The sequence below is a fragment of the Parasteatoda tepidariorum genome, chromosome 12 (assembly GCF_982258835.1).
Source record: "Parasteatoda tepidariorum strain Cologne lab strain chromosome 12, Ptep-v5.0, whole genome shotgun sequence".
Lineage (NCBI taxonomy): Eukaryota > Metazoa > Arthropoda > Arachnida > Araneae > Theridiidae > Parasteatoda > Parasteatoda tepidariorum.
Window position 1 is genome coordinate 20,797,352 of NC_141766.1, and position 18,079 is coordinate 20,815,430.

The window sequence follows — 18,079 nt, forward strand, 5'->3', positions numbered from 1 at the left end:
ATTACATATACACCTTTTTTCCCAGGTATTGGGAGTCACAGCAACTGATCTTGTAGCAATACAGTTTTTGTCGAACAAACATTGTGTCAAAATGAAAACTGGTTTAACTCATGAATAAAATCATTAGCTGTATATCTTTCAAACATATTTTAATTTTGTTTAATAGAAATAGTGTTTGCAAACTCAAACATCGTAACAGATTTTTCGAATCCTTTTGTTAAAAATTAATGGTATTGATTATTCTGATCACGATAATAATATCTGGATATGAAAAATTAATCACGCTGAACAATTTTTGATCTAATCAGCTTTACATCTGATAAATTGCATTGTTGAAACTTAGCCAAACATACCTAAGTTATTACGACACAACACTAAATAATAATGAAATTATGATAGGCTAAAAAGTGGTGCCCATACTTTAGTTTCACGATAATTTCTGCAAAATTATTTTGCATTTTGAGTTATAGCGATAAAACTGAAAATGGTAACACAAAATTAGCATTATATAGCTTGAAATTGCAGCCTCTCCAGCAAATAAATTATATGTGATGATTTTGCAAGGAGTACACATTTGAGGGTAAAATTTGAAAAAAATCGTCGAATTACTCCATAAACTGAATATATTGGTGAATGAAATAGCTGTGTATTGAGCAGTTCATTAAAAGAGACTTAATTACATAAGTTAATTAAAAATTCTAATCAATTGACTTACATTAAGTAGATTTGGCAAATCTGAAGAATGCAATTTAAGAGGACGCCATACAGCGGAAGAAAATTTTTGTCACAAATTCTCTTTCTCCTTCATTACTAATTTAAAATTAAAAGTGTAGAAAAAGTAAGTTCAGGCAAACTTAGAGTAAGTCAGGAAGTTTCAATTGCTGAAAAAAACACTTCAAAATATTAAAATACAGACACATTATTAGAAGAGCACTTCGCCGCCGCGTAATTCTAAGTTATCATGTCATAATTTATTTTCAATTGTATATTTTAAAATTTTTTTTTCAGTATTTGAAACTTCGTGGTTTACTCTAGGTTAGTCTGACATCTCTTTTTCCACACTTTTTAAATTTTAAATTAAAGAAAAGGTGAAAGAGAATTTGGGAGGAAAATTTTCTTCCACGGTATGGGGTTTTATTAAGTTATTCATACTAGCTTATTAAGTTATTCACAGTAAAAATATTGTAAAAGAAATAATTAGTAGCAAGATTTTTTTTTTAACATTGTGCTATATTTTGTTAAGCTAAGCAGGGCTGGGATTCCAAACAAACGACGAGTCGAAGTAGACCTTCCCCGAGTGACGCCTTCCCCTGACGTCACACCGTCCACTGTTTTGAATTTCGGTATTCTGAACTCAGTGGTCAGTGGAGGAGACTTGCGGACTGGTCTATCTTCTGAGAAGAGTAGGGGTGAAATTTCTTCCGCGTTATCAGCCAATAAAAATGCTCGAAGCAATGTGATGCACGACATTCACGCGCGACAAGCTATTGAAAAAGGCATTTTGAGTATCTATTATTTGAGATAAAATATTGTCTTTTGAGATTTATTTTTTTGCACTAATTTTTGATGCTTACATTTATTAAATAAAATTTATATACATCCCTGAAATGATAATGTTTTTTCTTATTTTTGATAATAATATACATTGACCTATTAGATAAATTTTATTTACAAATCTGATAATTAAAAATCTAATATGTACTATTATTATAAGTATATGTTATTGAGTTGCTATCAGATCTTTGGTTTGTTTATTCCAATAGCGATTAAGACACTAAATTTTTAATTGCATTTAATATTATGTGGATAGTAGAAAAGATCCAGAAAAATTTTTTTCAAATATCGGAATTTTTAAATGTTAACAGCAATTTTGCTACATATCACTTTATGTTGCTAAACAGATGGTTTTCACATTGCCTTTTGAAAATTACGAATTTTATTAATTATGATTTAATAGAGGTGAGCGAAGGCTTATTTTATATTTAAGAAGGTAGTATTTATATCACTTCATTTGTGTTGATAATAAAAGAAAGTATAATTTGCAGTTTAAATTCTATTTTCTTCTATTCTAAATTCTATTTTCTAAGTAAGCTTTTTATTTTATGCTTCATTATTCTTATACGGGTGAAATTTGATAAATACCGAACAAATGATGAAAAGATATAAATTACATTTCATTATATGGACCTCTTTGTTATATGGAAAATGTTTTGAACTCTCCTTAACAAAACTTTTATAAAATTTTAGCTATAAGAAAAAAATCACTTTGAGAGATTCGAAATATTTAGTTAATAATTTGTCAAGCAATTTATGTACTACATACTAGTTTTATGTTAAAAAAGATTTTTCAAAAATTTTAAGTATAGTGAATTATAGTATAGTTTCATAGTTATAAAATACTTTATTATTCACTCAAGTATTCGTTTATATCCCATTTTCAGTTTTTATGGTAATATTAGAATCATTGTAGATTTGATTTGAACCTAAAATCTGACAAAAGTGTTTAAAACTTTTTCATTTTGTTGATTGTACGTAAATGCCTTTTTTGGATAGTTGCAAAAAATCTTAATGCACATAAAACCTACGAATCTAATAAACAGTTATGTAAAGTAGCTCTATTTAAATACACATCAGAAGTTGAAGTAATTTAGTCTTAAAACTTATCTTTTTTACTGGAAATAATGCAGACAATATCTACAAGAAATACAAATTTAACTATTTGAAATTTAAAAAAAATTGAAATTTCTTAAAAAGAATTCAGAAAAAAGTTTCATATAAGCATGTGAGGTTGTAAAATCTTATTATTTTTTTTTTTTTGAAATTTAAGTTCAAAAATACTTTGTAATCATATCTTTTCCATATTGATTAAAAAAGGAAATACTTCTATGTTAAATTTTTCTACTTTGTTTCAGAAATGAAAGAAATTACTTTTTATTACATATAAAGCTAATGAAAATTACAAGTTCTTAATTAAAAAAAATAAATTAAAAGCGTAATTTAACACATTCTATCTGCAGTATCTTTTCGAGATTATAAAAAGTAATTAAAAAATGACACACTTGTTTTTTTAATGGAGTAAAAGATTTGCGAAGAAAATTGAGACAATTTCTGGTTATTAATCATCAATATTTATTAATTACAATTTAACTTTAGATAATCTATTAAAATAATAAAAAAATCTACAAAAGTTTTAGTCAGAAAAAATTAACATTTACAATTTTACCTATTAAGTTTATCAAATATACTATTACAACCCCAAAAATACCTATTTTTTCGCATATAGTAAAGAAAAATTAAATTCAATTAGTTAAAAAAAAGGTAATAATGATATTGAAAATAAACTAAATTTAACTTGTGTTTCTACTGAAATCACATTTCCTCGCCGTGCTTCTTTTTCTAAGTCCACTCTTAGTTTCATGCATATATACAGTACAAGATTATTCGTTAATCGAAAAAAATCTAAAAATACATCGTCATGAAGACTAAAAACATTTTCTCTGCTTCGATATATCGGTCTCCTTCGAAGACTTAGCCGTGTAAAATAATTAATTATCAATGCATTCCATTTGCTCACCATTACTCTACTGAAAATACCAGTGGTTTTCGCGTCGACCGAAAAGAGCGCTCAACATCCACTAAAACTTGCTTGGAATACCAAAAATCGAGCGATGGACGGAGAAAGTAGAATATCAGGTAATGTGCCCCCTGGTGCGGCTTCCAAAAGCTCAAATCGACGGTCGACTGCGAGCTCAGAATACTACCCCAGGCAGACATGCTAAGTGTCATTTGAAATTCGTTAAAATGACACTAAAAAACTAAATTCCCATGATGAAAGAGTCCCGCAGTGGACTGATCGTTAAGACACGGTTCCCAGCAGATCACCGAAGTCAAGCATCACTGGCTGCGGTCAGTGTGTGGGTGGGTGACTACTTGAATCAGTCTGCGTAGGGACCGAGGGTGTGCGGTATTGGTCCTCGTTAAACTGTGCTACCGTAAAGTGCTCGACTTCGCGTGCAGGTCGTTGGGCTACCGAGCGGGGGTGCTATCCCCTCTGCAGAGGATCAAAATTGCGATGGCATGTCTTCGGATCATCCTCAGGGATGTTTCCCAGACCGATGCCAATAGCCCATTGTGCAGCTCTAGTGCGACGTAAATGAACTACAACATCAACCATGATGAAAGAATGCAGTGTGGTGAGCTGTAAGTATTAAAGCCCAAATGAGTTTTCAGTATAAAATGTTTTTTTCTTTTTTTTTAAATAACTTCCAGATACAGTTTAAAGCTGATACCTGAAATTCATTAAATTATCACCCCCCTCCCCCTTAGGAAACTCTTAAACTTTGTACTCCATTTATTGATATAATTATTAATAAAAGAATTGCTAACAAAATAACAGGTGATAGACAAATAAAAATAATAGAAATGTTCAAGGTGACATCATTTGAAGCTATCTTAGTTACCCTCAATTGATAATTTAGTAGTTAATATATTAACAAGAGTGAAGGAGGAAAATGCATTAGCACCATTTACAACTTAAAGACTCAATTGGTGGACTGCAGGAGGGCAACCTGACCTAGAGGAGCCTCTTAAGTTAGATATCTCTATAAAAAAAAGTCATAATTTATTTTTAAAACACATGTTTTGACATAGTCATCAATATCAAAACGAAGAAACTTTTCTTATAGAGATATCCAAGCCAGAGTCTGAACTGTATCACTTGACTATTATTATTCAATCAGTCTTTGTAATATTGTGGTGGCAATGACAAGAAGTTGTTTTTACTATTTCACTTTGAAATAAAATGCCCCCCCCCACTTCATTGCTGCTATTAAATGATTGACAATTTATGAAATTTCAGTAGGCATATACGTAAGTCATGTGTATAGCATCATTTTATATTGGAATATTTATATATAAAGTGAATTTTAGTTTTTAGATAAATTAAATAGTGACAGTATTTCTCATGTTTTTATTTATTGACTTGGTGAGCAATGAAAAATAAAGAATAGAATTCAACAACACAGAATAATAAATACTTTATACAAATTAAAATATGCAGCTGGCAACATTGAAATTCATTCAATAATATTTTTTTTATCTACATATGAATCATTTTAAAAGGGTGAATGATCTAAATATATGCACTATAACACTTAATTACAATTTTCAAAATAATGTGTTTTATATATAATAACTGTACAATAAGGGCCCTTTCATATATGACTCTTTCAATAAATATAGTATTTATTACTCTCTACATTTGTTCAAGCTGATTTAGTTCAAACAAAACTTCTCTAAGTTAAAATATTTCCAAAACATGCAACTAGATCTTTGCTTTGAGGGAAATATAAAAATGAATTTAAGAAATTTCAGCTTTTGGAACAATATTAAGAGAAAAACACTACATAGATTTTAATGATCACAAAACTATTTAATATTCGTTTGATTTTGACAGCTGAATTCAGCTAAAGTCATAGCTACTCTGAATATACTAAATACCCTATTTATTTTAAATACCTTTTTAAAGATCTTTCCATATTTAACCTATGACCCATTTGTTTAACACCTAGCCCCATCAGATCATTGCTGTCCATATTTGCTAATTTAGCTCCAGTAATACCAGCTTCAGAAAACCGCTGCTTATATTCAGGTAGAAATAAACTGTCTAACCAGTCTGCTATATCATTAGAAGTCCATTCTTGCAATAATTTAAAGCGGAACTCTTTCTGTACAGATTTTAAACGAGTTACATCACCACTTGAACTGTCACGATACGCAGATCGATCAGATATATTGGGCTGTAAATATCGTAGGTCACTTGTACATGGTAGATGAACATTTACACTTCCACTACTGCTACTAACATGGGTTTTTCTATCTCCTCTTATCATTTGCATTATGTTTGGAGATTTATTTTGCAGAGAAGCTAAAAATGCTAAGTCAACAGCATTTGCGGATGTATTTAAATGACAACTTATTGGGTGATTCCTTCTCTGGTGAGTATTTGATGAAACTCGATGGGAGCTTTTATTTCTTGAACGTGGAGAATTGTCAGAAAACTCAGGGGGAGGAGCAATCGCTATTTCTGAAGATGAGTAAGATTCTTTTTTTGAAACTGCTGCCTCCATTGAAGCAGCAAACTCTGGTGGTGGAGGAACTAATTCGGTAAACACATCAACTTCATTAATAGAAGATAAACCAAGTGAATTTACTTGCAATCTCAGAACCTCTAGACTTTCTTCAAGACTGGCTTCAGTTGAGCTAGGCTTATGCCTTTTTTCAGATGTGATTCTGTTTGATGGAGAAGAATGAGATGTTGGCCTTCTATCACTTCTCCTATCACTTTGTATTGCACTTTTTGTCGATTCCGAGTGATGAGATTTTTCTCGGATATTCCTGCTTTTGTATTCTGAACTCCCCAGAGTCCTTTGTAATTCACTAGCTATTAAAGCAATATTGTCTTTCATGTTTCTCTCATTTGACGGTTCATTTTGATGAGACATATAAAACTGATCCTTATTTTCCCTATGAGATTTGATTTTAGAAGCTTTATGATCAATTCTTGGGCTAGAAGCTTTATTATCAATTCTCTGGCTGGAAGTTTTATTATCAATTCTTGGGCTAGAAGTTTTATTATCGATTCTTGGGCTAGAAGCTTTATTGTCAATTCTTAGGGTAGAAGCTTTAATATCAATTCTTGGGCTAGATTCTTCTTTTTTGTCTCCAAAACTTGGCGCCTGAACAACAGTTTCAGCTTTGCTATCATCATCTGTGGAACTAGAAACACCAATCTGTTCATTTTGGTTATCTGCATCAGATGGGACATCACTCGAATTGCTTTCAAAAATCTGTTCAGAACTAGCATCTTTAGGATGAAGATAATTTATTTCAGGTGGCTTCTTCATTAAAGTAGATTCTTTATTGTTTGAAGGACACTTTTGAGACCCTGTCAATGTTATTTTAAGTCCATCAATAATGTTTGGTTTAATTTCTTTCTTCTTCTCAGCTGAATCAGATAACTTAAAAGCATCTGATTCATCTTTTACGCTTTCACTTTGTGTAGCACCATTGAATTCTGTAGATTGTGATTCGACAATAGTTATTGGCTGATTCATGCCACTTAAAATCTGTTGACGAAACTTGGCATACTCAGATGCGGGAGCATCACGGCTAGGATAGCGAGGAACAACACCCTTTTCATTTTCAAAATTTTTTAATATTGAGGAAGATAAATAAACAGGTTCTTGAGGTTCATTTGTTGTGGATATAACAACAGTACCAGTTAATCGACCCTCTTCAGTTCTATGTAGTTGAATTTCACTTTTCTCAACTTTATGTTCAGTAATTTTTCCACTTATAAAAACAACTGTGGCATTTTTGTCAATGGGTTTTTGAGAGAAACGCAAACGCTCTCTTGCCTCTTGTATGGCACGTTTGGCTTCTGTGTGGGGACTTGGCGGAACACACGTTTCTGACCCTTCTTCGTGTGTAGATATATCCTCAACTTGTAAAGAATCTTTATCTTCTTGGACATTAGTGTCTCCTTTTCCGAATGTTGAAAGAGTTGCCCCTTTGTCGAGAGATGTTGGAATGAAATCATCCTCACTACTTTCATAATCAGGCTCTGGAATAAAAGGCTCATGACTGGGAGTTTTAACAGTAGGATAATTTTGCGGACTCCCTGCATCAGAATCCTCAAAATCAAATTTTGAAGAATAGGCACTAGTTGTGGTAGATTTTGCTTTTATAGACCATGGGGTACCTCTATCAGAGACATGTCCACTATCTGTTGACATTGAGTCTCTTTGTCTACCAGTCTTTTTAAAAGTTGAATATAAACCTCCAGAATCACCACTATTTTCTGCTTCAGATGAAGTAGTACTTCCTTTATCTGACTTACTAACAGGGATTTTTGGTGGAAGCGATTGAGACCTTAGACTAGATCCTCCTCCAACACGATGAGGCTTTGAAACATCTTTAGTCACAGTTACAGTTTCAGACTTATATCCCACATTCACAACCATTTCAGGTGAAGCATATAATTTGGCACTGTCTCCCGGACGGAAACTAGACATTACTTGGGAATCGGGTTCCTCATCCATAATATTTACATTTGCATATTCACCTAAGGATTTAGATACATCCACTTTCACTACCTGTCCCATAGGTGGCGGTGGTGGTGGGTGCGAAGGAGGTGGACAACTTGCTCTAAAGTTAGGATCTCTCTTTGGTAATGGCAAAGTTTGTGCATAAATGTCTGAACTCCCATCTTTTGTTTCAAGAGGCACAGTGCTATCATAAATATCTTCAATAGATCTCCAAGCATCACGATAGTTTGAACTGTAGTCTTGACTATCACATAAACTAAGATAATTGTTGTAACCATTAGGTGAGCAAGCCCAGGAATGCCTGCTTCCTTGCACATTATGAAGATCTTCTTGACTAAGACTCCGTTTATCACCAATTTGGTTACTAGAAAATGAACTATTCTGCACTGCTTTCAAATCTGGAGTACTGAAAAACTCCTTGTGAACAACTTTCATAACAGTTTCAGTAATTTTTGATCGAGAAGCTTTTGATCGTTTCATTTCAGCTACACTACCATATACTTTTGGTGGACGGTTAGAAGTTCGTGATTTGTTATTTAAAGTATAGCTACGTATGTGTCTTTTTGAGCCTTGGCGAGCAAAGAACTGTTCAAGTTCTACAGCTGAAACCCTTTGTGAGCTTGGTCGTGCTTTAATTGAAGCAGTTTTTGAAGTGAGAGAATTAGACAGTTTTCCAGCTTTGTTGGGAATGCTTTCAACCGAGCTACTTTTAGCAGATCTGAGTTCATTGTCATAGTCATTCAAAGTCCGATCAAGAGACTCTAAGCAAATGAAAAAAAAATTATTAAGTTGATAAAGTATAAACATTTTGAAAACAATAAACTAATTTGATATAGAAGAAGTACTCTAAAATATGGTAAATAAGTTATGAAAGTATAATTTTTAATACAAGTGTATTTCCTTTTGAATGTATCACTTATAAGGATACAGTTGTATTATAAAACTTTATGTCTACATAAAATAACAGAATGATTGTGATAGATAACTAGAGAGGTTTAACATACATATTCTTATTTTTGCACTTCTTTCTCCTCACAATATTGTTTTATCTTCTAAAGAATATTATGCATTATCAATTTTATAACATATTTTTTTACTTAGTTTAAAACTAGTATTTTTTTCTTCTCTAAGATAAATTTAATTTTGAATTGATTAAAGTGAATACGAAGTTTTACTATTATTGTATCCACACGTATTTGTAGCGCCACCTAGTATAACTTGTAACACTGAGAGAGAGAGAGTGTGTGTGGAAGCAGAGCTGTAACGAGCTACAAAAAAGCTCTCTTCCAAATAATAAGAAATAAATATTGTGCATAATTACAGTCCACTTTTTTTCTGTTTATTGAGCGAGTTCACATTTACCTGAGCGTCGACATGAGTGGTCCGCTCACCAGGAGGAATAATCAGCAAAATTAAAACAATTAACGAAAAGAGTTTCGTTTCTTGTTCCAAGAGATAACACCATTGTGGACAGTGTTACGAGAAAATTGTGGATTCGTGCTTTCCCATTCAAAGTAGGATTGTTTTGATTTTTTAATAAAATACTTTAATTTACAATGTTTAAGAATTGTAAAAAAGATGATTTAAGGCTTATTGCCTGTGAACTAGATCTAGAGATTAGTGATGATATGACTGTGGTAAACTTAATTGATATAATTAAAAGTTGTGAAAAATATAAAACTGACTCTGAAGCTGTTAGTGATCTTGTAAGTTTAATAGTAGAAGAGCGCAAGTCTGAAGAATCAAAACAATTAAAGTTTGAGAATATAAAGCTCGATTGAGCAAAAACTGAACTAGAAATTGCACGTATTCGTGCTGAGCCAAAGGAGCTTGAGAGAACAAAAACTGAATTAGAAATTGCACGTATTCGTTCTGAGCCAAAAGAGAATAATATAGAGCTAATTGAATCTCATAATTCCCTAGATTCTTTGATTAAGAGCATTAGAACATTGACCATTAAAGTGCCGAGTAAACCCGAAAATTGGGGATTCTTTTTTACATCGTTAGAACGAGCATTTATAGTTAAGTGTGTGCCAGATAAATATAAATCTGAGATTCTTCTTAATCTACTTGGTGAAAGATCGTCTAATATTATCACATATATAAGTGATGATGATCTTAATAATTATGAAAAAGTGAAAGAAATAGTACTTAGAGAATTTCAGCCAACTGCTCAATCTTGTCTGGACAATTTCAAAACAACCACGCGACAGTTAAATGAAACGCACGTTCAGTTTGCGTCACGTTTAACAACTAGTTGGGAGTACTATTTAAAATTAAGAAATGTGACAGATTTCAAAACATTAAATCAGCTAATAATTTCTGATAAACTCTTCCAAACATTGGACAGGGAAACCGCTACTTATATAAGTGTAAAACAATCGGACACCTGGTTTGAACCAATTAAACTAGGAAAGGAAATAGATTTATTTATGACATCTCGCGGAAAATCTTTAACTAAGAGCTCTTATAATAAAGGTCATAATGAAAGAAATATTTCTAAAACCTTTTTGTCTGATTTTAAGAGTTCGAAGTGCATTTTATGTGATGAAAATCACCCCCTTTATATGTGTTCTACTTATAAGAAATTATCTGTGTTTGAGAAAATGCAATTTGTTAAAGATAATGAATTGTGTTTTAATTGTCTTGGTAAACATAAAGTGATGTCTTGCAAATCAAAATATTCTTGTGCTAAATGTGGTAAAAGGCATCATATTTCATTACATTTTAATCGAGAACATAATTATTCAGCGAAATCGAAAATAAAAGAGGAGAACATTATGAATTCAGAATCAAATAAAAAACAAATTGATAGAGGAAACCCCCCCTCTCCCCGCTTGCTTCTGAATTTACATCAGCAGCATGCGAAGAGAAAAACACAGGCGCCAATATCTTTTCGGCCACGAGTAGTTATGTCTGGAATAAAAACAAAACAGTTCTTTTGAGTACTGCAATTTGTTATTTATGTGATTCTTTTGGAAATGAGAGTGAAGTTCGTGTTTTATTAGATTCGGGATCGATGTCTAATTTCATAAGTAAAGAATGTGCAGATCGCCTACAATTGAGAAAGAATAAAATAAACATAGTAGTGTCTGGGTTGAATGATTCAACTATTTCTGTTAGGTCTCAAGTTAATGCTACTTTAATAAATAAAGCTCGAACTTTTAACGCAGATCTAAATTTATTAGTTGTTCCTAGAATTACGGATCTCACACCCTCAAAGAAAGTAAACAAGTGTATAGAAGGGTTAGAAAACATTAACTTAGCTGATGAGTATTTTCACATTCCGCAGAGAGTTGGTTTATTAATTGGTGCGGAATCCTTTTTTGAGCTAATAAAACCTGGGCAAATTTACCCTCCTAACTCGAATTTAATCTTACAAAATTCTGTGTTTGGTTATTTAGTTAGTGGAAGCATATCAAATATGGAGGATAATAAAATCCATTGTGGGTTAGTTAAAGAAACTCTTGATTTAGAACAAACTGTTAGAAGTTTTTGGGAGATAGAAAATATTGAAACTGAAATAATTGAGAGTAAAGAAAAAATTATTTGTGAAGAACATTTTAAAAACAACTGTGCTAGAAATTCTGAGGGACGGTACATAGTAAAGATGCCTTTAAAAGAGGATCCTAAGCATTTGGGAAAATCTAAAGAGTTTGCGTTGAAGAAATTAAATCTGATGTGGAAACGTTTAATTAAGGAGCCAAATTATTTATCTTTATATAAAGATTTCCTTCATGAATATTTAGAGATGGGACACATGTCAGAAATTTCGGATGATGAGGAGGAAGAAGCCACTTACTACATTCCCCATTTAGGAGTTTACCGCCCTGATAGGCAATCAACTGTCCTAAGAGTTGTTTTTAATGCGAGTTATCCTACCTCAGCTGGTAATTCCTTAAATTCTTTGCAATTAAATGGAGGCATAGTTCAGAGTGATTTATTTTCCATCATGACAAGGTTCCGTAAATATGTCTATGCCTTCACAGCAGACATAAAGAAAAAATACCGAATGATCTTAATTCACCAAAGTCAAAGAAAATTGCAGCGTATTCTTTGGAAAGAAAAAGAGGAAGGACCTGTCAAAACCTACGAGTTGAATACCGTCACTTACGGTACGGTGTGTGCACCATTTCTAGCAACTCGTACATTAAAGCAAATAGCTATTGATGAAGGAGAAAATTATCCTCTTGCTGCTCCAGTCATTGAAAATGATTTCTACATCGATGATGTGTTGACCGGCTCTGATAATTTAGCAACAGCAAAAGAACTTAAAAATCAGTTAATTGGTATCTTAAGAAATGCTGGCATGCAACTCCACAAATGGCATAGCAACTGCGCAGCGTTAGTTTCTGATGGTGAAGAAATATATAATTTTACTAACTGTGATGGAACTCAAGTGCTAGGAATTTCCTGGAGTCCGAAGAAAGAAAGTCTTTATTTTAAAGTTACCTGCAGTGCATCACAAAGAAAAGACTCGAAAGTCATGAAGCGGTGTGTCTTCTCCACAATTGCACGCCTTTTCGACCCCCTTGGATTGCTTGGACCAATAGTGTCAAAAGCAAAGATATTTTTGCAACAGCTATGGTCTTTAAAACTGGACTGGCATGAAGAACTACCTGAGAAACAAATCCAAGAGTGGAAGAAGTTTGTCGAAGCTTTAAAGAGTGTTAACATGGAATTTGATAGATGTATACTTACAGAGGGAGCTGATATGATTGAAATTCATGGATTCGCCGACACGTCAGAGGTTGCTTACGGCGCTGTTGTTTACTGTAAGTGTGTTAAAAATGGTCAAGCAGCGACTATCAAATTGATTGCTAGCAAAAGTCGTGTATCACCTTTGAAAAGAGTAACCATCCCAAGACTAGAACTTTGTGCCTCACTGCTTCTAGCCAAATTAGTGAAAAAAGTGATAATAGCTCTTAATTTGCCTATATCCAACATCTACTTATGGAGTGATAGCATGATTGTGCTTTCTTGGATACGTAAGGAGTCATTTCTACTTAAGACTTTCGTTGCCAATCGTGCATCCCAGATTCAAGACTTAACTAACATTGACAGTTGGAGATATGTACCATCAACTGAGAACCCCGCAGACATTATCTCCAGAGGTCTCGATCCTGATAAACTTTCACAATGTAGATTGTAGTTTGAAGGATCAAATTTCTTGTGTAACAGTGAATATCCAAATAGAGACATTCCATCCAGAGATATTGAAGATGAATTTTCTAATGAATTTAAACCATCTAGTGACTTTAATTGTTTTATTAGTGATAATAGTAATTTTCTTGATAATTTTCTGGAAGTTAGTAATAATTATAGTAAACTCATTCGTGTATTAAGTTTTGTATATAGGTTCATCGATAATTGTCGGAGCACTTATGACACATCAACTGGGTCTTTGTCTCCAGATGAACTTAAAAGAGCTGAACTGAAATTGGTAAGTTTAGTGCAGAAACGGGAGTTCAGCAAGGAAATTAGAGATTTAGAAATTACAGGTGAAGTTTCAAAGCAGAGTAAGGTAAGAAATTTATGTCTCTTCATTGATAAAGAATGCCTCTTAAGAGTAGGTGGACGTTTGTCCAATAGTAAATTGTGCTTTGACAAAAAATTCCCATTATTGTTACCAGAAAAACATAAATTAACAAAGTTGATAATTATTAGTAATCATATTAAGAATTTACATGTTGGACCTCAAACATTATTGTTTATTACAAGGCAAAGATTTTGGCCAATCAATGGCAGATCTATTTGTAGAAAAGTAGTGAGTGTTTGTCGTGCTTTAAACCAATAACTTGTGATCAACTTATGGGTGATCTACCCAAAAGTCGTGTGAGTCAAAACTTTCCATTTGCCATTTCAGGTGTGGACTTTTGCGGTCCATTTACAATTAAATACAAGAACCAACGGAGAGGTACTTTTCAAAAAATTTATGTCGCGATTTTTGTATGTTTCATCACAAAAGCGATTCATTTGGAGCTTGTGACAGAGTTGAGCTCTCAAGCATTTATAGCTACATTAAAGAGATTTTTTTCGCGTAGAAGAAAAAGCAGTATTCTGTACTCAGATAATGCGACTAATTTCGTTGGGAGTAAAAATGAGTTACAATGATTATTTAGCTTAGTTAAAAATCCTGATAAGAGTTTATGTAATTATATGAGTCATGAAAATATCAAATGGAAATTTTTGCCACCTAGGAGTCCGAATTTTGGAGGGCTCTGGGAAGCTGGAGTGAGATCCTTCAAATATCATCTGAAGAGAGTAGTGGGTGATAAGAAATTAACTTATGAAGATTTTTTGACTGTAACTACTCAAATTGAGTCCGTTTTAAATTCAAGATCGCTTACCCCGCTATCGTCAGATGCCAATGATTTAAGCGTTCTCACTCCTGGCCATTTCCTGATCGGAAGACCGTTCACATCAATTGTTGAACCGGATGCAACCAATGTATCTGATAATAGGTTGAGTTTATGGCACAAAACCACTAAATTCGTGCAATTAATATGGAAAAAGTGGCACAAAGATTATTTGTCAACTTTGCAACAAAGGTCAAAATGGTACATTAAGAAACAAAACATTATATCTGGAGATATGGTTTTGATAAAGGAAGATAATTTGGCTATATGTAATTTTCCAATTGGTAGAATTGTGGAAGTCTTTCCAGGAAAGGATGGCAGAGTTCGTGTTTGTAGTAGTAAAACAAACAAAGGGATCTTTAAAAGGCCCATTTCCAAGATTTGTTTATTGCCAATTGAATGAATATTTTTTTAAAAACTTTATATTACTTTTCATAATCATGTAAAATGTGAAATTTATTGTGTAATGCTTATTGTTTAGTATAGTAATAATTGTGTAATAGTAGTAATATTGTTGATTGTTAAAACAATACAACGCCCGGCGGTATGTATCCGCACGTATTTGTAGCGCCACCTAGTATAACTTGTAACACTGAGAGAGAGAGAGAGTGTGTGTGGAAGCAGAGCTGTAACGAGCTACAAAAAAGCTCTCTTCCAAATAATAAGAAATAAATATTGTGCATAATTACAGTCCGCTTTTTTTCTGTTTATTGAGCGAGTTCACATTTACCTGAGCGTCGACAATTATCATAAATACTTTTTATAATTTGCAAAACGTGTATTTATAAGACATACAATCATTAACATGCTTTACAAATAAAAATGAAAAATTTAGTAAAAATTACTCAGTTTGAAATTTTTAAAACGTTCCTTTTCTACACTTTATAGCAATATATTCTGTTTAAATATAGTTAAATACCAATAACAAGAGTTGCTAATCAAAATTAACTTTTCTCGTTTTCTAAAGCTTTTTCGTGGCATGACGTAGAAAAGGGATTAAAAATAAAATAACATCAATTACAATTAAAAATAAGGAAAATAATACTTATTATCAGAAATGAAAAGTTTTATACCTAGAATCAAAAATTAAATAATTTATAAAACCCATGTTGAATTAACACTTTGATAGTCACTGCTTGGGTAAGTTTGAACTAAAATTTTCGTATCAAGCTAAGTTTCTTTGTTGAATAGCATGGGGAAAGAGATATCGAGTTTTCTGCACAAAAAAGCAAACTAGTTGTACTCTGATCTAAGTTCGAGGTTTCTTATCAAACACGTTTTAATAATGTTTTATTGAAAAACCAAAATCATTTTGATAACGTGTCACTTCAACTAATAAGTGTCAAATAAGTATTCTTAATTAGACAGTTGCAGCTTTTAAAAATCTGAGAAAACTTATATTATATCTTAACTTATTATATATCTTGTAATCTTTCTTAGCAACAAATTAATAAGAAGTACAAACAGAAGACAGATAAGAAGTACAGAAAACAATACTCAATACTACCTGCAAAAAGCAAGTACATAAAATCATTGAAAACCTCTAATTTATGAGTTTAGTTATAAAATTTTGATCAATGAAGCCATAAATTCAGTATATCTGCAGCTCTTAATTACAAAACACAGTTTCGGCAAAACAATAAGGAACAGAGAATTGCACACAAGAAATTATTCTTCACAGCATAAATGACTAATAAATATAAAAATGATACAAATTAACAAAAATTTTCATAAGAAACAAACATTTAACCTACCTATTTCAGCTAATCCTGCTACCATGGACCTTGCTCTCACCCTTCCTACAGATAAAGTTGTCTTTGGATCTCTTTTAGGAGGAGTGGGAGCTAAAATTAGAAGCAATGTTAAACAACAGTAAAAATACAAATTCAAAACAGGAATTTTAGAATCTTGAATTATCATCTTTTTGGAAATTAGAAAATATTTTGAACAATGAGAATAAAAATAGAACATTAAAAAAAAATTATTTACAATACTTGATCAATTTTGTGCATATTATGAACAGTAATCTAAAATGAACGCAAAATTACCTAATAAACCTTTTTGGAACTGAGAGTAACATTAAACTTAAAAATTCAAATCTATTTGAAAATAAAATTAGTTGCAAGCCCAGAAGCAGAAAGTGCCTAAGACTGTGACGTACGTCGCAGAACAAACGAAATCCTGCAGAACAATTTGTATCGTGAATAAGTGACAGCATTTTCCTGCGAATCCCCGATCACCTGCCTCCGGTAGTCTTGCAGAACAATCCCCAACCCTAACCTCATACATTCTGTAGACCATAATGACCTGAAGGTTTAAAAGCTTCCTCACATAATCTTGCAGAACATTTCCTCCGACCTCATTCATCACCCTAACATTTTTAGATAAATTTTCTTAAGTTTCAATTTTTAACTTAAAATTTTAAATAATTTTTCATTCCCATTTCAGAAGCAATTTGTCAATCGTGGGGACCCACGATTGACAGAATTGTTTCCAAAAGACCAAATATTTTCGATGGAGATTAAAAAAGATTAGAATAACAGACCAGTGAATGTTTGTGTTTGCAAATGGTGCACCATCTGGGCACTTGTCCCTTTGAAAGATTTTTAAGGCAGCCCTTATTTTAATGTTCGGACCTTCATATCATAGGCATTTAATTAATAATTTATCATCATTAACAAAATTTTGTACTTCAAAAGTTATAGAAAAAGTAACAAATCAAGAATGTTTACCTTGGTTTAAAAAAGAATGTAGTGTATCTGTGTATGATCTTGTATTTTAATAAATGGAAATATAGTATTTTTACGTAAAGTTGACTTTTTTTTTGCTGTGAAATGCTTGCAGAACATTTGTATAAAATAATAAGTCCTGTTGCAGAACATTTGAAAATATTCTGTGTTTCAATGTTTTGAGGGAAATAACTTATTCTGTATCATATTGTTCGTCTAATAAAGCTAAAAAATTTATTATCTAAATAAACTACAATTTTCATGAAATATTTACCACCTTTAATATTTTATCAATTTATTAAAATTAACCTTTTTTATGCCTAAAAAATATTTAATAACATAATAATCATCGCTTGAATTTTTGTAACAAAATCATTTTATCTTCTTGCATAAAAAATCACAAATTTAATTTAGATACTAATTTTATTAGTAAAATGAATAGCATAAACAAAACTAACTTTTCAGTTTATTTGAAAATTTTAAAAATCATAATAAAAATGACTTTTTCTATAGAATCTTGTTAAGAGTTAAAAAAAACCTTTCTATTCATTTGAATAAAATTTTATGAAAAAAATAGGACAATTCATGTTAATCATGCTTCAAATTTTTGATGTCATTGCTGTCATTTTAAGCAAATTAGTTTTATAATCTAATTTTCTGTAATAAGCATAAATTAATTACAGATAAATGTGATTTTGTATTAAACCATATTCTATTGTATCATAAAATTTACATACAATCAAACAGAATATAGAGATTCAAGTGATTTACAATTAGTTTTTTTAATGTGTATAATAATAAGATGTTTAAATGAAATATATGGATGATTAAAGCATAATTTAAAATGTTTCGCTTTCTTTTCCTCAAAACAGAACAGCAGTTT

At 31.8% G+C, this 18,079-nt stretch overlaps 1 protein-coding gene across 13 annotated transcripts in view; it reads right to left on the reverse strand.

Moving 5' to 3' along the window:
- Nucleotides 1-5,023: 5,023 nt before the first annotated feature.
- The window catches only part of LOC107440518 (uncharacterized), a 197,284-nt gene continuing 184,228 nt past the window's right edge, over nt 5,024-18,079 (reverse strand). For all 13 annotated transcript variants that reach the window (XM_087156000.1, XM_087155997.1, XM_087156004.1 and 10 more), the window contains 2 exons: nt 16,222-16,311; nt 5,024-8,869 (listed from right to left, as the gene is read on the reverse strand). In XM_087156000.1, coding sequence (XP_087012126.1) covers nt 5,505-8,869; nt 16,222-16,311 — 3,455 coding nt within the window. In that variant the 3' untranslated portion in view covers nt 5,024-5,504. The remainder of the gene's footprint in view (nt 8,870-16,221; nt 16,312-18,079) is intronic.